Here is a 25,299-nt window from a genome sequence, read left to right as displayed (position 1 = left end):
ATATGTCTTACATACTCACAGCAGCGTATCGGCATATGAATTGGCAGTAGCAAGTTCCTGTACAGCAGCAATAATCAACAACAGCAGCAGCAGCAGCAGCGTAGCAGATCTATTCCGCCAAATACATTAACATTGTCATATCCATTACCATGCTAAAAATATTCAGAGAGTTGTCATGATAGAAATATATTTTTATTGTATATAGTCTGGAGCATTGACAAGCAAACATTCACACACACACACACACACACACACACACACACACACACACACACACACACACACACACACACACACACACACACACACACACACACGCACACGCTCGAAATTTGACTCGTCTGGAAATGCTTGTCTAAGGACACCATTGAAATTCAATAACAGGTGCACCACTTCCCAACACACTACACTCAGTATAGTTAGTAATCTAATACACAACATATCACACACACTGCATCTGAATATTCAAACACACTCCTTAATACATCTGTGTTATGAAGAGGAAGCTAAATGTGCAAATCCTTCAGCCAAGTGGGTGCTGAGAGTCATTAAAGGAGTCTAACATCTAATAGGGCCAACAGAAGACTAAACACAACAGGATGTGATGCGTAAAAAGGTCAATAAGGACGAAGCCCTTCTACTGCCACAGAGTAAATAATTCATTCAGTAGAAAGACTTCAGGTGACCTTCAAGTTCCTTACAGCAGTCTGGACAAAAAGAGCCAAATAAAGCGAAGGAATGAATGAGAGGAAGGACATGAACTATAAAGAAAAACACCCCGAATCATAGATAGACAGTAGCTTTTCCAGTAACAATCTACTTTTTCCAACAAGCAGTGGAGCACAACAAAATTGATATAGCGCTGTTATAGATAAATTAGAAATACTTAAGTTAGAAAAGAATAAAAAGTTAAATGCAGCTGTTCATTACGGAGCTCCACACATGACTTGGAAGAAAAAATAAATATTGTTAATTTGTTCCCTAATTTTAATGAACATTGAAATTAAATGGTTATCACTTGGTTACTAATTCATTCTCTCATTTTCATTTAGTTATCATGTCCACTAAGTGTAACTACATTTAATGAAACTAAAACAAGGCAACAAATTAGAACAATGTGACCACTATTTAACTAAAATGAGGGAAATAATATATTGTGGGAACTAATTCTTAATTCATTGCCATGATATCTTGTTTCCCCCCTACATGCCAGTTGCTGTTAATAAATAATGATTTTCATGGTTTTTAGTGTAAATGAAACTATTTATATACAGTTCATAATATAGTATAATAATATAATATAATATAATATAATATAATAAAAAATGATATCGTTTAACTGTAACTTATAGCTTGTAGCTTGACAAACTAGTTTAAAAGTAGCTTCATCATGTGAAAATGAGAGAGAGAGAAAGAGAGAGAGAGAGATCTACTTCTGGTGAAGAGGGTTAAAAGAGACAGGCAAGAGACGGATGCAGATGAGGCCGTGAGAGAAAGAGAAACCAGCATCATTCCCAGCCTTTCCATATAATCATTCCCATCCAGCCCAAAATCCTGGCTCGACGCCAGCTTGCACTTCACCCGGCAGCCAGCGAACAGCCCGCTATTATAGGATGCCTCCAGTCTGCGTCCAGTGCGGTCGGGCGCGGAGTGTCTATTTCAGAAGATTTAGGCTGAATTCCGACGACTCGCAGTCTCTTGTCGTCCCAGTGTCGCCCATCCCAATCAATCCCAGGAGGCCATGGGGCATGGTAATGAAATGGGAAGCCTGGTAATTACGCGGTACTGAGTAATTATCAGGTTGTTTCACAAGCACTTTAAAGTCCCGATGCACCATTTTATCAGTGTGTGACGGCGGGATGGCCTTTTTCATGAAGGGACCCCCTATCAGAGGCGAGAGTCCACACGTTGCCACCTGCAGGGGGCAGTGTCTTCATATGCACCGACCACCTTCACCCTAATCTGGCATCTCAGATGGTATTTATGCAGGGTTATGGGCACACATGGGCCCTGTAACCCACCGCTAATCCTATAGTGTGAATTCACAACCTCGTAACCACAAGTTTGAGATCCGAAAGGCAACCCGACAGCATCTGACAAGCATGTGAAGGCCTATCCCACAAGCCTCCTCAAGCACTGACAGATGAACAGGGCCGCTGATAGCCCTGACAAGAGCAATTTTCACCAACGGTAGTTTAAAACATACGAGGGGAATAGAGAGAAGGCATAGCGCTGGTATAATTACAGGGAGGGGAAACGAAGAGGAAAATCTATCACTCGGCCATCATTTAACAACTAAGATGGATCTCTCCGTCTGTGATCGTCAGACTGGCCTCCCCGGAGGCGGCATGACTGTAAGCGGCCCTGAATTGCAAACTCTATGTGCAACTCATGATAAATCTGTGTGTGAGAAAGCGATGTCGTCCCCCCTTCTCGGCGCTCGTTCAAGTGTGCGTCTCTGGAGAGCATGTCTCCGCGTTTATTTGGCTTAATTACTATGCTGCATTCACAGGGGGAGTGAGAATGAATGACACTTCACTTAACGACTATCCTCTCCTGGCCAACTACTGTCTGCCCACCGCCTTCATTAAAACAGCCGCTCTCTTCCCTTCCCGCTCCCTCTTTGCCACTCTTCCTCCATCCTTTCCTCTCTTCCTCTCTCTCATTTTAACACTCAGACACTGTGTGGGTGTGAACAGCGATCTGTCATACTGCAGAGCATCAAAAGAGCCATCAAGCACCTGTGGACTATGTCTCTCTGTTACACACATACACACAGACACATATACATACACACACAGCTCTATCACCATGGCCAGGTGTCCAATTATCTAAGCCTGCCTCCATTCTCACACATCTTTCTGGCCAGAAACACATCAGACACATTTTCTTTCTAAGACACACACACACACACACACAGGACTTCTAAAGCATTTATTAATCTTTGTTAAATGTTAATTTCAACATTTCCTAATAGATAATTCAAATCAAAAGTTGTATTTGTTAACATTAGTTAATGCACAGTGATGTAACATGAACATAAAATGAACATCTATATTTGTATTACCTAACGTTAACAAAAATGTATTACTCATGGTTAGTTCATGTAAGTTAATACAATTATTGTAAAGTGTTACCCTTTTATTTTTACTCAAGATTTACTCAAAAAACAAAAACAGAAATTGTTAACACACCAGAATGAAATACCTAACACGGTCTCCTAACCAGGCATAAAGCGATAAAGTGACAAACGATAAAAGTTATCGTTTTGTCCGTAGCTAACGACAAGCGACAGGACATTTTGTCAAATGCTTAGTCACGGATTTCTGTGGCGTCGCACTGGGTAGCTGCCCTGTCCATATAGAAATATCAGTTGGTTCAAAATTCTGTTCCACAAGTGTTCATTAAACATCAATTATCATCATTGTCACACAGAATTTTCGCAATCATTGGAAATGTCTGGTTAGGATGCTACATAACAGGATTCAGGGGAAAAAATATCCAATGGGGACCATTTTGACATTCCGAATTTATTTTGTATATGCTAATGTGTTTGCTGTGCAGCCTTTGTTTTTCTGAATGCGTATGTCAATCAAACTAAATCCAAATCCATTACGACATACGAAAAACTCCAACATGAATCAGAGAAAACATAGCCATAAAGTGCACAGGTGGCATAAGTTTGGAAAGCATTGTGGTGACGCAGTGTGAGACTGTTTTCCCACAATGCTTTGGACCATCCAAGCACAACAGTATTAACTCAGAGGAGCATGTGATTGATCACAGGTGGACTTGCATCTTTTTTACATTAAGGTCTCCTTTCCTCTTAAAGTTAAACAGCAGACGCTGATGGTCAGAGCAACAATTGGTTTCTTAAACCCTCTCTCTCTCTCTCTCCATTCTGCATGCTCTCTCTTTTTAAACAACACATTCTCAGACAAAAATAAATCGTCTTTTTCATTCTCCGTCTCTATAAAAAAATGAGAGGGCATTAAACGGACACTGGTGGGGTAAACCCATGCCACACACAGACCTTACAATCGACACACCAGAAGCACAGATTCACTGACAGAACAGAAGGCTATATTTACCAAATGAGGGAGAGAGATCACCGCCACACATTGATGCGTATACTTTTGGTCATGTTCCTGAACAAAGAACCACAGCAGACCCGCTAAGCTTACATTAAAAAGGGAAACAGCCCAAAATATGCCAAAAATGTTGCCGCTTATTTCCGTGAGAGATGAAAGCTCTGGGTTACAAAGAGGCTGCTATAGTCTGGATCTCTCCGCTGTCTCCTATAAAATAGCACAGCCCGGAGAATAACATGTTTGCTGTTACCACCATTCACGCATAGCGGCCAGCATCACCAGAGCCTTCGAATGCAACACAGAGTACATGCTTCAAAATATACAATGTGTGCGAGTATGAGTATGCATGCTTGCTGGAGTGTGTCCACAAGCCAATATAAGATTGAAGACCAGGACAAAGCCATACACATTTGTGGCATATGCTTATTAACCCCAAATAATGTTCCACTTGTTCCTCCTTTTCTTTTAAAAAGCCAAAAATCTAGGTTACAATGAGCAACTTACAATAGAAACGTGGCCAATCCATAAGAAATAAAAAAAAACTGTTTTAATATAATAGCCACTAAACATAAACAATGCATGTTAACACGATTTCAGTGAGAAAAAAAACACTTAGTAGTTTTTTCTGTGTAGTTGCATCTAATTTTTCAACTTTGTTGCCATGACGATAGAATGCAATAAATCCTAACATGACAGTGAAAATGACTTTAACAGCTTTACAGTTCAAATTAATTTTGAATTAATGTTAGTGCTTTTATAAAATTAGAAGCGTTACATTATTGCTTTAAAATCCTCCAGAAATTGGCCTCATTCACTTACATTGTAAGTGCTTCACTGTAACCTTGGTTTATTCTTTTTTTTTTTTCTTTAAAGAAAACAAGGAGTAGGTCAAAATAATGTTTTAGGGCTAATCTACATACTGTCGACTGAGTTTAACTTGTACTGAACCCACAATATTTCTTTAAAGGATTGCTGTAAAATCAATTTAGAGGCAAGATAAATTAGATTTCTGGCCGCAATTGCAGAGTCATTACCCACGATACCTCATTCAGAGTTCATAAGCCATAAGACAGGGAACCAGTGCAGGGTTTAGAGCTATAGGACAGTGCACTGGAAAAAATTATGTAGAAGAGCCAATATATGCAGAAAGACCACATGGAAACAATCTGTCAGTGCAAAATTTGAATAAATCAAATGCAAGAAAGTGAAAGAGAAAAACTAGAAAAAGGAATTAGACAACAGTGACAGTAAAGAAAGTCAAATAAATATATATAATGACATATATAATGACAAAAAGAGTCAAGTTTGAGAGTACACATAAGAATAAGAAAGGTAATAAAGCTTGTGTGCATTACGAAATGGTGATGGGTCTGGTTGCAAAACTTACCCTTGTAAGAGAGCTTGAGTCTGGGCACATTCTCTTTGGTGTGCTGGGGTGCAACTCTTCCAGGTAAAGCCACCCCACACAACAGCAGAAAAATCCCAACTAGGTAATCCATGGTGCTGGAGCGCTGGCCTCCAGCCCAGGGGGGCTTGCAGCCCACAGTGCCCAGAGCAAAGGGCTTCCCTCTGGGATAGCCGAGATCTTCCGAGTCCCTCCTTACTTCAAAAGATCCAGCGCCTGGAGCTTCTCCCCAAGGAGGCAATCCGAAATCAGATCCCAATCGAGACAGGAGTCGGGGGTTCACATGGCTCCATGTGGGGGGGCGTTTCACCGGTCGTGGGGGTAAAGGTGTACTCCTCTGGGATGCGCTCTCGGACACTGGTGGGGAGGACCGCAGAGTGGGTTTCTGTGTTTGTGGGTGAGGTAGAGTTTCAGAAGGGGATCCGGCAGACCCTCTCTCCGCTCCGGCTTCGCGCACACACACTCTCACACACACTCTCACAGACTGCTTCTGCTTGCGTCCACTGCTCAGCCTGAATGAGAAGGAGAGGGAGAGAGAGAAGCACACCATCCACCGGAGCGCAGGAGGGGAGGAGAGGAGAGGAGAGGGAGGGGGAGCAGCTGAAGGGGGAGGAGGGGGTTGAACGAGGGAGCGGAGCTGAAAGGAGAGGTATGCGAAAGACTCTTCTGCAAAGGTTTGCTTGCTCTGTCTGTGTCCTTCTTTTCTGCACTGCTTATACGCGGCACCTTCAATGCATTGTCTTCCCAGCTGCTCTCTCCTTTTTGGCTTTCTGACAGACATTCATATTTCATCACATTCCTAGCCTCTAAAACATTTCTGTCTGTCCAGTGTGTTTGCCTACATTGAAGTATTTTTGAGAAATAATAAAATAATGCAAAATATAAATATATAAAAGATTAGATAGCTATACCTAGATTCACAACTGAAGTGTTTTGTAAAATAGTATATCTAAAAAAGTCTTATCTTATCTTATCTTATCTTATCTTATCTATCTATCTATCTGATTTGAGTAATAATGAAATATTAATAGAATAAAGTAATAAAAAATGAAAAATGAAAATGAAAGAAATAGCTAGATTACAAAATTGAGAAATGAATGAATACATAAATCCTCTACTATTTTAAGGCGTTTCTCTTTTTGCCACTGTAAGAAATATGTTCCTCTTTGGTGTGCATAAACTAACTTCAGCCTTTCTACTAAAATATGAGGCATGTAAATCAGTCGTACTGATAATCCTGAAAACAAATCAGAAAGTGAAACATCGAGCCAGTCTAGCTAGACTATCCTGCATTCTTCTCTCACTCACACTTCTGCTTGTTGCAACAAAGCCTCTGATAGACAGAAGTGTTAATGTGTGATTTTTCACCCCTGAGTGCTAAAGACAAAAGTGCCGCACAAACACCAGCTGAGTGTGTGAAGGTATTTAACAACCTTCCAAATGTGAAAAAAAAAAAAAAAAAAGCACAGATCTCTCAATGCCTTTAACATGTCCGTGTAAGTGTTTCCTGCTTTCATGAGCGGGTCTGTGGCAATATCTCATCACCTTTACTATATCAAACATGATCTTTAGGTGTTTACACAACATAGACTTGTGGGGATGATGGACAGACCCTACAACCTCCACACCTCCTCATATCAGAAGGCTAAAAAAACACCTGCAGCCTGGTCTCCATCAACCCACGGCAGAGACCGTATCCCAGGTGGATCCGCTGGCATGTGGAGGTTTTCCTCTGGTCGGCGCTCTCTCGTACACAGCTATGTGAAGGGCGCTTTGACTAATGATGTCTTAATGAATTGCGACTCGCAGCGCACTAAAACGAGATAGCTCATTGACAACTAGTTTCCAGAAGCCTGTCAGTAGCAAAGTGGTAAATATAGCCTCCGAAACATGAGATCCACAGAGGAGCAGCCTCCTCCAAACACAGCGAATGGATCCTGTCAGTCAGAGAGGCTTCGATAAATACGCCATTTGTGTTGGGATATAAGTTTGTAAAGTGTTCCTGTAATCATTATTGCAAATGCAATGGGTCTTTGACACCTGTTGGTGCAGAATGATTTGTGCAATCTACTGTATAAATAACAAATGTAAATAATTATCTTTCTGTCACTTACAACTATAGGCAAATGTTCACATTGTTGGCGTGTACAGTACATGCAAGATCACACATGTGCATGCAAAAATCAATGATACGTAGGCGTCTCCCTGCATCCACTCTTTTCGTTCCTCTTATAGGGGGATGGTTGGTGCCTACAAATTAATTTTTTTGTCTGATTTTCCAAATAAAATATCCCAAAATCCTAGAAACAAAGTTAATGTACTTGAGAAGGATCAACATTATCAACTAGGATCATCAAAATACCACACAATATTTAAATAAATAAATAACTGATTAATCAAAATTAATACTTGAGATTGCAATTTCAATTAATAAATACTATTTACACACACTACATAAACGGTAAAATATAAAACTTTGAAATAAAATTATATAAAATATTAGATATGTATAGATTCAAGGTTTAAAAGTTTGATATTATATTTAAAAAGTCAAGTCAAGTCAAGTATATTTGTATAGTGCTTTTCACAATACAGATTGTATCAAAGCAGCTTCACAGTATTAAATTAAAATAATACAACAAGGTTTGTTTCTAGTGGAATTTATTGATTGCTAAAATTAAATATCCCCAAAATATCCCCAACTGAGCAAGCCAATGGTGACCTAATGGTGACCTAAACCTCCATCAGGTGACCCAATGGAGAAAAAAAAACCTTGGGAGAACCCAGGCTCAGTCAGGGGCCAGTTCTCCTCTGGCGTTTATGAACTAGAGACAGGATTTAACTGTAAGATTAAAAATATTATATGAATGCCTGGCTGAAGAGATGCGTCTTTAATCTAGTTTTAAACTGGGAGAGCGAGTCTGAGCAACGAACACTATCAGGAAGGCTATTCCAGAGTTTTGGAGCTAAATGTGAAAATGCTCTCCCTCCTTTGGTGGATCTGGATATCCTAGGTATGACCAAAAGCCTCGAATTTAGTGATCTTAAAGAGCGCGATGGATTATAGGGCGATAGAAGATCCGTTAAATAGACTGGAGCTAGGCCGTTTAGGGCTTTATAAGTCAGTAGCAATACCTTGTAATTAATACAGGACTTTATAGGTAACCAATGCAGTGATGATAAAATCGGTGTTATATGATCATATTTTCTTGATCTAGTAAGAACTCTAGCGGCTGCATTTTGGACTAACTGTAGCTTGTTTATTGAGGATGCAGGACAACCAGCTAATAAAGCATTACAGTAATCTAGTCTCGAGGTCATGAACGCATGAACTAACTTTTCTGCATCAGAAACTGATAGCATATTACGTAGCTTAGCAATGTTTCTAAGGTGGAAAAAGGCTGTTTTTGTAACATATGAAATATGATTTTCAAAAGACCGGTTGCAATCTAGTATAACACCCAGGTCTTTTACTGTAGAGGATAAAGTAACAGGACATCCTACGATGTTAAAGTTGTATTGTGAGAGGTTTTGTGGGCGGTTTTTTGAACCAGTAAGTAGTAACTGTCTTGTCTGGATTTAATAAAAGAAAATTACGTGTCATCCAATCTTTTATATCTTTAACACACTCTGTCAATTTGGATAATTTAGCGTTTTCATCAGGCCGTGATGAAATATATATTTGAGTGTCATCAGCATAACAATGGAAACTAATTCCATGTTTCCTTATAATATGTCCAAGTGGCAGCATATATATTGAGAATAATAGAGGCCCTAACACAGATCCCTGCGGCACTCCATAGTTTACTGGAGTTATGATCGATTTTTCTCCATTTAAATAAACAAAATGGTAGCGGTCAGATAAGTATGATCTGAACCAGCTTAATGCTTGTCCTTGAACACCAGTATAATTTTGTAGTCGATCTAAGAGTATTGTATGATCTATAGTATCGAACGCAGCACTAAGATCAAGTAAAACTAATATTGAGATACAGCCTTGGTCAGAAGCTAAAAGTAAATCATTTGTGATTTTAACGAGCGCAGTTTCAGTGCTATGGTGCGGCCTGAAACCAGACTGAAACTTTTCATAGATGTCATTTTCTTGCAAGAAAGAGCCCAGTTGAGCGGACACAATTTTTTCTAATATTTTAGACATAAATGGAAGATTTGAAATGGGTCTATAATTATGACCGCCGCTAGCATAGCTAGCGAAAGCGGTCATATAGGGATTGTCAAATTATTATTATTATTATTTTTTTGTCATCTACTGAATTTTTCGTCAACGATACCAGGGACACCGAAACACCGGGGAACATGAAATTTGGTGGGCATGTAGCCCCACTAGACTTTTACGGAAAAATTTTGTTTGGTCCACGGGGGCCACTCCCCCCCCGCGCTGGGCCCCCCCAAACCTAAATAACTACCTGAACCGTGGCACCGAGGATGAAGACATTTTTATGGTATGTTGGTCTTAAGGGCCCACATCAACCTAGCCCATAATCACTCATTTGTGATTTGCGCCCCTCCCATAAAAAATGAAAATGCAATATTATTCTGCTTTAATCGCCCCTATCTTCAGTGGAGATGTTCAGAACTGCACCATATTTCATGTGTATGATTAACTTGACATCCTCTGGGGGTATCCTCTGCTAAGTTTTGTAGAATTTCATCCATGGGGGGGTATAAAATAAATTCATTTATGTGCACATTTAGTGACTGTACACTCATCGGCCTGTAGATGGTGCTGTTGAGCGAAGGGTTGCTGGTTTAGGATGATACTGTCACACACACACATGCAGGAATACAAACAAACGCAAGCATGCACACACACTGACATCCACACGCACAGACACACAAACACACACGCGCACACACATGTACGCACGCATACATACACGCACAGACACACATACACAAACACACACACACACACAGACAGACATGCACATACTACTACTTTTTTTTAGGTATCAGCCATATACCCGATTTACCAATACCCATGTGTTATGCTTGGGCAGTATACTAATGAGGTGGGTGGGACATGTTTCATGCCATGTCAGATCACATCCTGAGAGTCTACGCTTTCAGAAAATATATAGTTTATATAGTTGAATCAGTTTTCTCTTCATGGTACAGACCAAAATGTATTATGTGTACACTTTCTTCACCTAAATCCATAAAATCCCATTAATTTCAATGGGACATTTACTTAAGTGTTCTACTAGGTACAGTGGGAATGAGTTTAATTTTGTTTGTTTTTTGTTTAAAAAGCTGTTTGTTGTTACCAATGTAGCATGAAAAAGACTTGCTTGAACACAATAAGTGTGTTTTTGAAACTCATTTTTATAATACATTATGTAGGGAAAACCACTGTTATGAATGTGACATTTTCACATTACGGATGTTAAGTGTCTAAACTAATGACTTTTGATATAAAACTTAAATAGTAATAGCAAATAATTACAAAACTCTAAATTATCCATGATCCACAGGAATACTCCAGACAGTCTTTTAAAATATACAACTTATATACATAAACACGCAATACAGCCAAATTGCTCCACGTCATTTATTTTTGTGGAAAGCCAGTGCAGGCCTGAGCGGCGGTCATATTTTGTACCGCCATGCGGTACATCTAGTTTGCTAGGTTATTATGATCTAATTGTGGTTTCTTAATGAGTGGTTTTATAACTGCCAATTTAAATGTTCTTGGAACATGACCTAAAGATAAAGATGAGTTAATAATATTGAGGAGAGGCTCTTCCACTATAGGTAACACTTCTTTCAGTAGCTTAGTTGGTATAGGATCTAATAAACATGTTGTTGTTTTAGATGAAGTGATAAGTTTATTTAACTCTTTTTGTTCTATAGTTGTAAAGCACTGTAATTGTTCTTGCGGGGTGTTAATTGAGGCTGAATTATCAGGCGCGATTGAAGATTGAACGTTTACAATTGTGGTTCTGATGCTTTCTATTTTCTCAGTGAAGAACTTCATGAAATCATTACTACTAAACTGTAACGGATTATTTTGCTCAGGTGATGTCTGTTTATTTGTTAGTCTAGCCACGGTGTTAAATAAAAACCTTGGATTGTTTTGGTTGTTTTCTATTAGTTTGTGGAGGTGCTCAGCACTGGCCGCTTTTAGGGCCTTTTTATAACGTGACATACTGTCTTTCCACGCGATTCTAAAGACCTCTAAATTAGTTTGTTTCCATTTACGCTCTAAATTACGAGTTTCTCTCTTTAGAACATGTGTAGTATTGTTGTACCATGGTGCTTTAATTTTCTCTCTGACCTTTTTTAATTTAATGGGTGCAACAATATCCAATGTTCTAGAGAGAATGGTGCTCATAGTGCTAGTTAGTTCCTCTAGTTCATCTGTTTGTTTGGGTTCAGGCAGCAGCTGAGACAGATCAGATAAGCAATTTGAGAAATTATCTATGGTGGATGGAAGGATTGTTCTGCCTGGTCGCTAAAAAGTCTATCTATAAATTAGTTAAAATGTATTTGTTTTAAGTGAACACTTTTATACCTTCACTCTCTCATTCAACTAGCCATTCCCTTCCTGCATTTTGTTCTTTAGAGGTCATTGTCATGACTATTACGATAACTGCCGGCCACGTTCAAGGTTCAACTCTGCCGGAAGGAACTTCCTGTTGAAAGGTCACACTTCCTGTCTCAGTAACACGCAGCAGTGATGTCTCTCCAAACCATGTACACCAAGTCAGCAGATATAACTGAACCACACACACTTACCCTCCTGAAGGATTTTTGGGTTAGGTGAGAGGAGGGATGGATGGAAAAAGAAAGAGAGGAGAGGTGTAATGTTTGCGTGGCATAAGACGTCAGTCTCCACTCTACCCACATCCTCCACTCGCAGTGATGACAGATCAGACGCCATGGTCTGCTCAATCAACACATGGCCCAGTGAAAGAGAGAGAAGCAGAGAGAGATTGAGAGAGAGAGAGAGAGAGAGAGAGAGAGAGAGCAGTAAAAAAAAACAAATCACATCTGCTCATGAACAACAAGCCTGTAGAATGGAATTCTGTGTAGCAAACAACACAAGTGAACTGATTTAGTGCTGTTATAAGGACTAGATAGATAGATAGATAGATAGATAGATAGATAGATAGATAGATAGATAGATAGATAGATAGATAGATAGATAGATAGATAGATAGATAGATAGATAGATAGATAGATAGATAGATAATGACAGCTATAAAGTGGGAATGCCAAAGCAGACAGGGCCAAAAACAAGCCTCTCTTTCTCTTTCTCTCTCTCTCTCAAGAGAGTGTGCAAGTAACACTAGGGCTTTATCACACTCCAAAAAGAAAGGACGTAATCACTTTACCAGAGATTCCTGCTGGGACAGCAAAGCCCCCTGGAACATGTACTCTATTACTCGATGTAATAGAGAGGTGTTACACCGGCAGAGGAGACAGGAGGTGATGAGAGAGAGGGAACGCTGATGATGTTGTGGGCAATTGTTAACTCTGACTTTTTAAAATTTTTATAATAGAGCACAACATGCAAACAATCTCTTTATACTTGGAATATATTAAAAAACCTTTTCTACTTGTTTCATTACAGCACTGTGACCTTCATGACGGAGCACAATTTGTCAGTTTTCCTCAGAACTTGAGGGTGTGTTTGGCTCATTTAGTACCTCCTGTCCACTTCCATTTCGGAAAAGGGGTGTTTCCTCTGCTTCATCGGAGGTGCAAGGGTCAGAGGTCAGCCTTCATTTCACAAAAGAGGTCACAGTTCTTGCCATGCAAGCGACAGAAGTTTCATAATCTACCGTTCCACCCTCCACATGCCCCCACCTTGACACCCTCCCCCTCATGAAAGCTTCTGATATTAAATCTTTTTGTTTGTAAACAGAATGTAAATAAACAGTGACGAACCACATTATGATGTATGAGTGAAATGGCACCCTCATATAAACATGAAAGAGCGTCAGGGTTGAGAAACCGGGCTGAATATTTTTTTTTATCAGTAATTTGTTCCTGTCTATCACAGTGGAGGAAGCATCCCGCAGCGTCTTCGCCACAGATGCATCCGTTCCAGCTGGGCATCAACGGGGTCTTCCAATTTCAGAAGTGATTTACAAAGCAGAACAGAGGAAGAAAGAGAAGAAAAAAAACTTTCATCTGATTCATAAAGTCTGACAGTGTCTGGACTTGTCTTACAGGTGATGTAATGTGAGTGGCAGACAGCAGGATGAGGTGGATATATGTCACCGTGTAGTTTGGCGTGGGACAATCTCAAGTTAAAATGAGCGCAAATGGAAAGACTTTGTGCACCTGGATCTCATTCACTGTAGATTTTTTTGATTTGTCAGTTAACCAAGTAAAATACTCAAAAAAAGAGAAAAGGTAGTTAAAAAAAATACAATAAAGTGCTGTGGTTGAACCATGATAGAGTGATGGTATCAGATGGCAATACCATGGTACTTACACCATGATACTGAATGCTTTTGATCTATGCCACTGCTGCTGAATCTTCAGTGCCATTTAGTGCATCGAAAACATATAGTACAACCAGCGTAGTCTGATTCTTTTAAACCAGTTATTTACAGCGCAAAGTCTGATTCCTGAACGAATGACTCTTTTAAACCAGTCCTTTTTTGTGAATCAAAAATACAGCATAACAAGCGTAGCCTGATTCCTGAACAAATGATTCGTACGAATCAGTTATTTTTAATGAATCAAAAACATACAGTAAAAACTGTACAGTAAAAAAGTCTGATTCCTAAAAAAAGAAGAAGAAAAAAAACAGAGTGATTCAAAAGCAAAAATACTCTTATGGTTCTTTTTAGTGAAACAAAAACAGTGCAACAAAAACAGATTGTTTTACAGTTGTTTTAATGCATAGAAAAGATGTCTAACGAATCTTTCACTGAACCGAATACATCAGAGTAGTAACTGAATCAACATCTGACTCACTTACTGAAAACACATACACATGATATAGTAGCTACCAAAAAAAAGAGAAGTTTTTGGTACTTATTTGTTTGAATTATAGCCCTATTACTTGCTTTAATAGACTCTGTACCTAAAAAGAATCACCATTAAACTGTTAAACTGAATTATTCAGATCAGAACAAACAACACTAGTTCCAGGGTGGATATTGAATCAGCGTTCAATGGATGTGCAGGTCTCCGCTCCGGATCACAGGAGTTTATTGTCCGTTGGAGTGCTCCTAAAAAGCACTAGTGATGTGGAAAGGCCTAGTCAAGTTTGTGAGGAAGCTGAACTAATCCAGGAGGCAAAAGGTCTTTTTAAATCTCATGTATATGTAAATGTTGTGTGGCGTCAGTGAATGGGTCGGTCCGCAGAGCTTAACTCCAGATCGGCTGAGACAACAGAAAAGCGCTCATTATTCCATTTGTCTAACCCAATCAGAAGGCTTAAGCCGGCAGAAAATCCTCCAGCAACCCCCAGTCAAGGTGAATTGGGGTTAAGAAGGACACAGAAAGAGCATTAGCTTCTTTGCATGGCTTCTGGAATTAAAATGTAACCAAATCAAATGGAGAGTTTCAGCTACAGGGGTCAATTACTGTTTTGGGACCCGCTTGTTTGGGAATGGTAAGTGGGCTTCACAAAATAAAATAAAAACATACAAACATACCTATACTGCCGTGAGTCTAAGCCAACTGTTCAGAACGTTAGTGCCAGATGGAGATCTTTGGCCACTACGTTGCATCTAATTACTTTTTTTTTTTCAGTGCCTCGCACCATGAACACAGCATTTTTAAGTTGTGTCAAGTTAAAAACAGTTTATAAAGTTTTAAAACTTTCATAGTTGAATCAAAATTGCAGTGCTCTGTTCCCTTCAGCTGATCCCTGGACTGAAAATACATTTTTGAAACAAAAATCACTGAAGCTGATGCTATACCCAATCCCAAAATTTAAAAGCCAGCCCTTTTGGGTACAGTACGTATAATAATATTGTATACTAATCATAAAAACTAATAAAATCAAATAAAATCTGCAAATAGAAATCTGTCCTGCATGTCCTGAATCTCTGGTCTTGGATATTCCTGTTGTCAGGCACAGGGCTCTTCAGCTTGGGAAAACTATCACAATGAGATTGCAGTCCAGCCTGCATCTCCATTAAACATTTACACGCTTGTGAAACGAATAAAAACTAACCGCCAGCCCTCACGTTACAGCCAAGCTGAGGAGTCATATTTAATATGGAGCTGAAGTACTGCCAAAACATATCAGTGTAAAAGAGAGAAAGAGAGAGAGAACAGCAACTGTAATCCTCTTTCGAATGAAACCTGATGATCTGCGGTAAAATCCATTTATATGGGGTGTTTTTGGTGTAGCGCTTGATTCGATTTGCTTTATCATGCACCGTTTTTGTGTTTAAGCAAAAATATAATGAGTCAGTCTGTGACTGTGTAAAGAACCTTATGTGACTGTCTATGAACTTGAAACTCTTACATCACACATTAACATCACAGTGCCACCGGGGCAAAAGGCCTTTGTGACAGAAGCATGAGGGTGGATGATTGCACAAATAACCGGATCCTCTTCAACGTAGCTGCTTCTCTTGGACATTGAATGTTTCCTGTGAAAGCGCAGTTAATGCAATGTGGCGTTGCGATGAGTCACAGTGTTTGCTGCTAGTGATGAAATCCAGCTGTGAGTGTCAAAAGAGCGACAAACATGTTTTTCACGACAATGACGCACAACACGACTTCAGGGACAGGTTCAGATTAGCAGCCCACCTTTACCAGCCAACAAGGAACGTTCTCATAACTTGCCTAACATTATGGCAAGGTTCTCTCAAAGTTATGAACAAATGAACATCGTCCATGGAATCGTTTTTTTTTTCAGAAAGGTTGATCTAACATTTTTTAAATAGTTTCAGAATGTCCAGAGGACATTCAATATTAACGCTCCCATAATGTTTGCAATATTATTCAAAGTAAAAAAATAATGTATTCATAACGTAATGGGAACATTAGCAAAATGTTTTTAGAACATATTTTTGTCAGCTGTTGTCTCACCTGATTTTGATATTTAAGTGTCCATACAATAAAAGTCAATGGGGTTGCTTTGAACCAAATGTGGTCCACAGAAGAAATGAAGTCACACAGGTTTGAAATGACATGAGGGAGGAGTAAATGATAACAGAATGTTTGTGCGAGTTACCGCTTTAAAATGTTCCTCCAGGATTGACAGTCTGTGATAGTTTTCACCTGTGTTGGAACAGACTAATGGACACATTTCCATGTTACCCAGAGGAAATCTTTATATGCAATGCGGGACACGCTTTTGGAAAGCACACATGCTTTTGTTAAATGCTGCCCGCAATTGGGCTACGTACACATTACTGAATAAGGCAAGTCAAGAGCTATTCAGGAAATAATGGAGGGCAAGACAAATTGTTCGGTTGCCATTTAGGATAATGAAGGGATATTTCCGCATGCAAATGAAACGCTGGCACACGCTCTTCCACACCGCCACTGTCCTGCTTTCATTCCTCACCCCTCAAAACAATCAAGCTCTCAAAAAAAAAAAGCTTTACAACCAAATTGTACATCAAACACAAATGACAGGCCCACAAGATACAATGTAGATCTCCTCAAAAAAGTGACTTGAGCTAAACTTTCATTAAAAAAATTTGGTGTGGCCAATTACTTCGAAGACAGGTTATTGTTATGGAACTGCCATAGATAGAAAATGTATTCCAGCAGCATATCTAATTTAAAACAACTTTCAGAAAAAATAAATAGTGTTTCCCCAGCCATTAAATCAGTCACTTGCTAGATTTGAGCAATGGGAGCACGTGGAAAACACTTTTGTGTTCATATCAGGTTTGGGTTGAATTTGAATTGAACTGGCTCCAAATGACGTTCACTTAGATTCTGAATTGGAATGACAGGAATTGGATTTTACTGAATTGCAATTCAAAGAAACTGAATACAGCTAATGCATTCTGAAAAATTAAGGGCCAGTTTTACAAACATCTTTCGAAACCCTCTTTTGGCGTTAAAAAACTACTGTTAGGATTTACTAAAGACACACAGTGAAAAATTTGTGCTGAATAGGCGTAGACAGTTATTTTTGTGGCTGATCGTATCGTATATGCATTTGTAGGAGTTTCCCCTTCAGACGCAATATTTATGGGAGGAGAGTATTTTAATCGTGTAAGGTGATTTACTAAGTTTTGTGCTAGTCAATTTACTGGTATTTGTGCCATTATTTAACGGCAAAAAAAGCATGCCTTAAAGAGACAGTTCCCCCAAAAATGAAAACTTTGTCAACATTTACTCACCCTTAAGTTGTTCCAAACCTGTATGAGTTTCAGTCTTCTGTTGAACATAAAAGAAGATATATTAAAGGATGTTGGTAACCAGTTAGTTAACGGTAGCCATTGACTTCTATAGAATTGTTTTCCCTACTATTCCTATCCCGATTACTTCCTACTTCCATGTTCTTTAAAGTGCACACTGTCAGCAAATTGTCAGTAAAAAGGCATTCTAAATTCAGTCCTCAATGCTGCAAACCATCCATGGAACAATCCATGTTTTTTTTCCTGTTTAATTTGACAAACATTCATTGAACTTTGATGAAATTATGTTGAACAAACAAAATTTTTATATTACAATTTATTACCACAATTGAAACACTCCATTATCTTTAATTGTCAAATAATAAGCATGTTTAGGGTACTTCCACACAGCAGAAAGGGTCAAGTGATTAGAATGAGGCCAGCATTGATTTACGCTGTGGGAATTCTTCAGTTAACCGAGATTCATAATTGAAATGAGATGTTTACAATCCTTGGTATGCATTTCACTGGGTCTGCAGGCTTTGTACATAAATAAGCCTTCTTTCAGTCCTCATTCCATTATGACATGCCATCCATCAGAGACGTCTAGTGTGCATTCTGTGGTTGCTTTAGGGAAACACTAATGGGCTATTCAACTGTTGGCATTGGCGTTCATGACAATAACTTTTGGCTCAAGACATAAAGACTTGGCTGGGAGCTGACATCTCTTTGAGATAATAATATACATGCTGATACGACAAGTATACTATTGTCATGATGATGGACAGTTAATCAAATACATAAAACTCACATTTATAACAATCATAATCATAACCAAAAACTGACAATCTCATAAACGCTTCTGCATAGAATGTGCTGTTCAACATATTTTGGAAATAGTTATCGGTTGGCCATGGCTCTTCTGGATGTATCCGCAGTAGAAATTCCCTGGCAGAAGATCAGTCTCATTCATTCCTTTCCAGACAATATCATCCTCTCGCTCCCATCAGCGAGACACTTCAAAAAACTGACGTGCTCCACTTTGAAAACAACCCCTTATCCTGCTGGTGGGAACAGAGCTAAAGGATCAGCTAATGACCGTGAATTATACCTCATCAGATCCACATACACACACATGCACACTGCCTAGGCTCTTTTATAAAGTCTCTGATCACAGCTGTGTGTGTGTGAACATATAGCTACTAGTAGGGATGGGTGATTTGTTGAATTAAAACTACTTCAGTAGCAAAAATACTGGAGTTGGTTAAATCAATTAATTTCGGACTCACAAACTGTCCATTTGAATGTCATCACTTATGAACTACACACAAATGTTTTCTCAAAAAAGCTTCCAATTAATTAAAATGTATATATGTGTGTAGGTAAATATCGCTGTTTGTTCAGTATTGGCGCATTTAAGCAAATTATTCAATATAATTCAGCGTCATCCCGTTTGGAAGACATCTGATGCATGTTTTATGTTCAGTATATGTGTATATATACAGTACCAGTCAAAAGTTTGGAAACACTACTATTTTTAATGCTTTTGCAAGAAGTCTCTTATGCTCATCAAGCCTGCAGTTAAAAACAAAAACAAAAAAAAACAGTAATATTATGAACTATTATTACAATTTAAAATAATGGTTCTCTTTTTTAATATACTTTAAAATGTAATTTATTTTTGTGATGCAAAGCTGAATTTTCATCAGCAAGTACTCCAGTCTTTGGTGTCTTATGATCCTTCAGAAATCATTCTAATATGATAATTTGATACTCAGTTATTATCAATGATGGAAACAGTTGTGCTGTTTAATATATTTTTTTGGAATACTTTTTTCAGGATTCATTGATGAGTAAACGTTAACAGCATTTATTCATAAAAACAGCATTTATTCAAAATAAAAACATTTCTAACAATATAAATCGTTACCATCACCTTTTATCAATTTAACGCATTCTTGTTGAATTAAAGTACTAATTTCTTTAAAAAAAAATAGTTATTGTTCCCAAACTTTTGAACGGTAGTGTATATTGTTACAAAAGATTTCTATTCTAAATAAATACAGTTCTTTTTAACTTTTTATTCATCAAATAATCCTGAAAAAAGTATCTCAGGTTATAAAAAATATTAAGCAGCACAACTGTTTCCAACATTGATCATAAATCAGCATATTAGAATGATTTCTGAAGGATCATAAGACACCAAAGACTGGAGTACTTGCTGATGAAAATTCAGCTTTGCATCACAAAAATAAATTACATTTTAAAGTATATTAAAAAAGAGAACCATTATTTTAAATTGTAATAATATTTCATAATATTACTGTTTTTTTTGTTTTTTTTTGTTTTTAACTGCAGGCTTGATGAGCATAAGAGACTTCTTTCAAAAGCATTAAAAATAGTAGTGTTTCCAAACTTTTGACTGGTACTGTATATATAATTTTTTTTCAGTCTTAGCCAGTGTTAATTTAGTTGTTAATGATTGTTTTGAACTAGATTTTATTTTTATATTTTGATGTTTTTGTAATTTTTATAAGTTTAACGTTTTTTATGTCTGCACAGTTTTATGAAGTTTTAGATTTTAATTGAAGTTATTTTTGTAATACTTCAACCAAAATGAGAAATGTTTCCTTGGCAACTAGCAGTTAACGCTTGTAATATATAAAGTAATGCATTTTTTAAATGGTTTTAGTACCAAAAACAAAAAGATGGTTATGCAGGATAAAATGTGTCTTTTAGGGAGGAGCGTCACCTTAATGTGTCCCCTTGCGGATTGTAAAGTTAGACATGGGGGCTGGTGGCGGGAAAGCCACATCAATAACCTTTTCAGTTAGCGCTATGACTGGCAACATTTACTGTACCTGCAGGAATGCATAACTTATGTCTCCTACACACTTAGTCTAAATATCATCCCAGGCCCTTTCAAAGAGCGTGCTGCATTCATCAGGTCATCTCTGTCACTTACAAAGCCGCATCCGGGCCAACTTTTCATCCATTACCTGTCATTGTACTCGACAATGTGGCAAAACACACCTCTTTTCACTCACAACACAACAAGCAGAGATTCAGCAGTGTCCTAGGGCAACGAAACCAAACAGGCATTCAGAGCGGCATCTGTCACTTCAGCAGCTCTGTGTTTGTCTTTGTGAGTTTGCGCTCCCATCATGCTCGGTCTCTGATTTTTTTTGTCCGATTGTCTGTTGGCCCAGTGGTGTTTTTGGCGAGATTAGCCCCTGACTCACTGTTGTTTCGGTAGCTTTTGAATGAACCCTGTTCTTCTATCATAACCAGATAAGAGAATCCCTGTTAGCATTGTTAGTGTTGGACGGAGGCTCTTTAGAGTTATGGGAACCTGCCATTTGAAAACTGTCATTTGATTCCCAGCTATTGTGGTTACGTCATCTAGACCTTGTAAAATCTTATGTAATTCCTTTATACTCACATTAAAGCACACGTATGAGGCCTCAGAGAACAAGGCAACATTTTGGAATATACTTTAACAGTTACTCACAAATAAATTCAACTGCATGACACAACATTTTCCCCTCTACATCTTTCGTAAAAAAAAAAGAAAAGAAAAGAAAACCTGATGTGTCTCTCAAGTTACAACTTGAACAGTCAGATTTGGAAAAACGCAGACAGACCTTTGCATTTGTTGGCTTGCAACTGTAATCCCTTAAATAGGGTTTAGCCACCCAAAGAAAACGTTTTTGTAAACGTTGCTTGTGCTGAAAACAAGTTCCACCTTTTTGGCTAATTCCTTTATGATTATCGAGGCTTTGCGACATACATGCAAGATTTACCCTAAAACAACATTTGTCAGGGAAATATGTCATACAGTCAGCAGTGCAACGAGCAGACTTGCCCTTCATCTATACATTTCTGTCAGCGTGCGATCACAAATAATGCCAATCGACTCATAAAAAAACATATATAATTCATGCGGTACTCTTCAAGAATACACACACACCTGCCTGTCTAATTCTCTGTTTAAGGAGACCACCCTAAGTCAATATCTCTTCCTGACAGCCTGACATGCATGAGATCAAGGGATATGACTCATTTGAACGAGAATATCAACAAAATTGTGGTTATGGAGATTGAGTTGATGCATGTAGCAACACATTGCATTAATAACAATCAGAGAGTTTTGCATGCTTGACGAGTCACAGAAGCAAATAAACTTACACACGCAATAATCCACAATGTTCAGGGTCTGGCCACATGTTCGAATAAGTCGGGGGGTGTGTGTGTGGGGGGGGGGGGGGCGGTGTCTTGTTGGGAGGTGGCCCAGAGGGTGAGAGATTAACTCAAGCTGCGCAGGCAAAACACTCCAGGGCCCTCCAGTAAAGACCAGCTCCAGGCCCCCGACCCGTCGGCTAATCCAGTCCCAGCTGCACCCAATCCGTCTGAGTTTGCAGAGCTTCGTCACTGCAGCCCTGCGGCGCTAAGCCTCCAATAAGAGGCTTGGACAAGTCTGACAACCTGTCAAGCTGAGGACTTAATTAACCATCTAAAGTCAACCTGACTAATAGGAAAGAAAAAGATCCACTCAAGTAGTGCCACAAAAGAAGAAGGGGTCAATTCCTACTCTTCTTGCTATTATTGTGAATGGCAGGCACTCTGCTAAATTGTCTCAGACTTTTTTGTTGTTGTTGCATGCCTTAGGGTCAAACCTGTTATGGAGCACCATATGAACTCGTTAACTTTTAAAAAAGTGAATATGCTTGCAATTTAAATTCATTTAAGTATTCTACAAAAAGGCATGGCTCGAAATTAGCTTTTTTACTTGTTAGCAGTAGCACTGGTGCTCCCAACTTCAAAAAGGAAGGAGCACCAACAAAAATTTAGGAGCACTCATATATATAGGTCTACAAGATTTATACAAGATTTAACATATATTAAATACGTTAACAGATGGTGTAGGCAGTGTTAAATTTCACGTTCAGCTCTGCCAATTAAGCGGAACGGCCGACAACATCCATACGATTAAAAGCTTCGAACCTGATCCTGAATTCTTTGCCACACACTTGTCATGGCATTTTTTTTTTTTTTTGTCTGTGTGTTTGGCACTCTCTCCGTATTTCATAAAGCTCTCGCACTTAAAATGTGTGGATTCAGTGGCGAACGCAGTGTTACCTGCAACCTCTGTACCACAGGCTTTACAGTGAACGCAGTCCTTTGAGCAATTTTCATAGCGGACACACTCAAAGTCTTTCAGCCACTCTCTCTGAAAAACTCTGAGCCTTCTTTTCCACTGGTGGATCCACATTATCTGTAACTTTAGGCAGCTTACAAAAGAAGAAATCTCTCAGTGTTCTTTTCATCTTCAGCTCTTTCCATTTTGTGCGCTAGTTAGCTCCCAGTCATGTGACAATGGAGCGCAGTGAAAAGGAGTGATTGGCAGCTAATGTTAAACAATCTAAAATCTGCATTAAAGTTAAGAATTTAAAGATGAAGTTTAATTGGTTATGTAACGGGGGACCGCTCACTGTATCAGCTCACAGCAGGCACATACTGTGCAGTAATTATCAAATGTCTTGTAGAGAAATTAAAACAGGTCGCACAACAACATAGATTAAATTTTGGGAACATATACGACCAAAATGGTTGCAATTTTGAGCCTTGAAATGGTATGTCAGACTTCCAGAAATATACTTTGGTCAAGGTCAATTTGATTAATTATAACAAATTATAACTATAACCAGGGGCGGTTCTAAGGTCAGTGGATATTCGGGGCATTAGCCCAAACTAAAATTGGGTATTTGTATTTAAAGGAATTAATTAATTATAAAAGCGATTTAAGGGAATAAAGAAAAAGAAAGGCTTATTTGCAAATAATATTTTATTTTTAATTATGCATACATTCTCTCTAAATGAATCAAGGAAATTATAGCATATTTTCAATTAAAAAAGGCAAAATGTAAAAAAAAAAAAACAAGTTCAGTATTTGCATCACCAGAAACTGTCAGTAGTTGTAAAACAGTCAAATATTAAATGTTTATCTACTTACATTTTACCAGGCATTCGTTCACTTCTTTAATCATTTTGACATTGATGAGCTAGACCGCTGAACTTTTAGTCATCCTAACAACAAACAGAGCGGTGTGTAATGGAGTGCATCAGAGCAGCATTAAGAATATCAAATATATTGCAGTGAATCTCTTATTTGCATCTTAAGTTTATTGCCAATAATAATGACAGGTTTGCGAAAGTGTAGAACTCAGTGAGCCTGCGCAAAACACATCTTCAGCACAGCGACTCATTTAAACGCCTCTGATTGGCCGATGCGTTCAACAGACATGTCTGTGATTGGCTACAATGCTCAACGCTGCAAAAGCACGTCGTAAGTACTGAAGGGTTAATGCAAAGGGAAAAATATAAATAAAACTGTAATATGCACTTTTCATGATTAGGTAATTGCGGCTGCTGTAATCGTATTCACATTTGTTTTCTGATTAATTGTTTTGCTCTATGCCAAAGACAAGGTAACAAAATATTCAGGGCTTTAGTAAACATTCAGGGCTTAAGCCCCCTTAGCCCAGCCCTAGCGCCGCCCCTGACTATAACAATAATTTACACAATAGCAAGAAGAATAATGGAAATAAAGCTATTATAATACATACACACACATATTCGCATACAATACGGTTCACAATGTTTTAAATGTTTTCAGTCTCCTTTGCTCATCAAGGCAGCACTTATTTGATCAAAAACACAGTAAATCACAAACATCTTTACAATTAAAAAAGCTGTGTTCTATTAATAAATGTTATAATGTAATTTATTTCTGTGATGCAAAGCAGAATTTTCAGCATCATTACTCCAGTCTTCAGTGTCACATGATCCTTCAGAAATCATATGATGATTTGGTGCTCAAGAACATTTCTTATTATTATCAATGTTAAAAACAGTTGTGATTTCCATCCTTTAAAAGTCTAGTTTGAATTATTTAATATTTTATCGAATAATATTTAAGGGGTGGTATAATGCCCCTTTCACAAGATGTAAAATAAGTCTTTGATGTCCCCAGAGTGTGTATGTGAAGTTTTAGCACAAAATACCCCACAGATATTTTTATATAGCATGTTAAAATTGTAATTTTTTGTGTCTGTCCCTTTAAATGCAAATGAGCTGCTGCTCCCAACACAGAGGACGGAGCTTCAAGAGCTTGTGTCCTTTTACCTCACACAGACATGCACTGAAAATTTCAAAAACTTTTAGTCTTTTATGTTCAAAACGGAGTCAGACAATGATGGAGAGACTCAAGAAGAAGTGACAACATGTAAAATGCAACAGGACATTTCTGAATGGTTAGTTGATGAATTGATGTAGCTTATGTGTAGTTATCTTCTAGTCATTGATTAGCATATTCTGTCATGATAATCTATAAATCGCATTCCCGAGGGCGGGGTTTATGTAAATGTTAGGGTTGGTGATGTCACTAACCCGGGAGGAATGTCGTGTAGTCCATATACCAGCCATTTGTTGTAGTCCTTAAAAAGCA

The 25,299-nt window shown here is 38.4% G+C and overlaps 1 protein-coding gene across 1 annotated transcript in view; it reads right to left on the bottom strand.

Annotated features, from left to right (window-relative positions):
- sema3aa (sema domain, immunoglobulin domain (Ig), short basic domain, secreted, (semaphorin) 3Aa) overlaps nt 1–6,008 on the bottom strand; it is a 32,579-nt gene extending 26,571 nt beyond the window's left edge. The window contains exon 1 of the mRNA XM_084406726.1: nt 5,479–6,008. Within this exon, the coding sequence (XP_084262852.1) occupies nt 5,479–5,590 (112 nt within the window). The 5' untranslated portion in view covers nt 5,591–6,008. The remainder of the gene's footprint in view (nt 1–5,478) is intronic.
- Nucleotides 6,009–25,299: the final 19,291 nt, after the last annotated feature.

This window comes from Rutilus rutilus, assembly GCF_951802725.1.
Source record: "Rutilus rutilus genome assembly, chromosome: 4".
Lineage (NCBI taxonomy): Eukaryota > Metazoa > Chordata > Actinopteri > Cypriniformes > Leuciscidae > Rutilus > Rutilus rutilus.
Note: the sequence above shows the minus strand (reverse complement) of the source record. Positions and strands in the feature narration are given on the sequence as shown.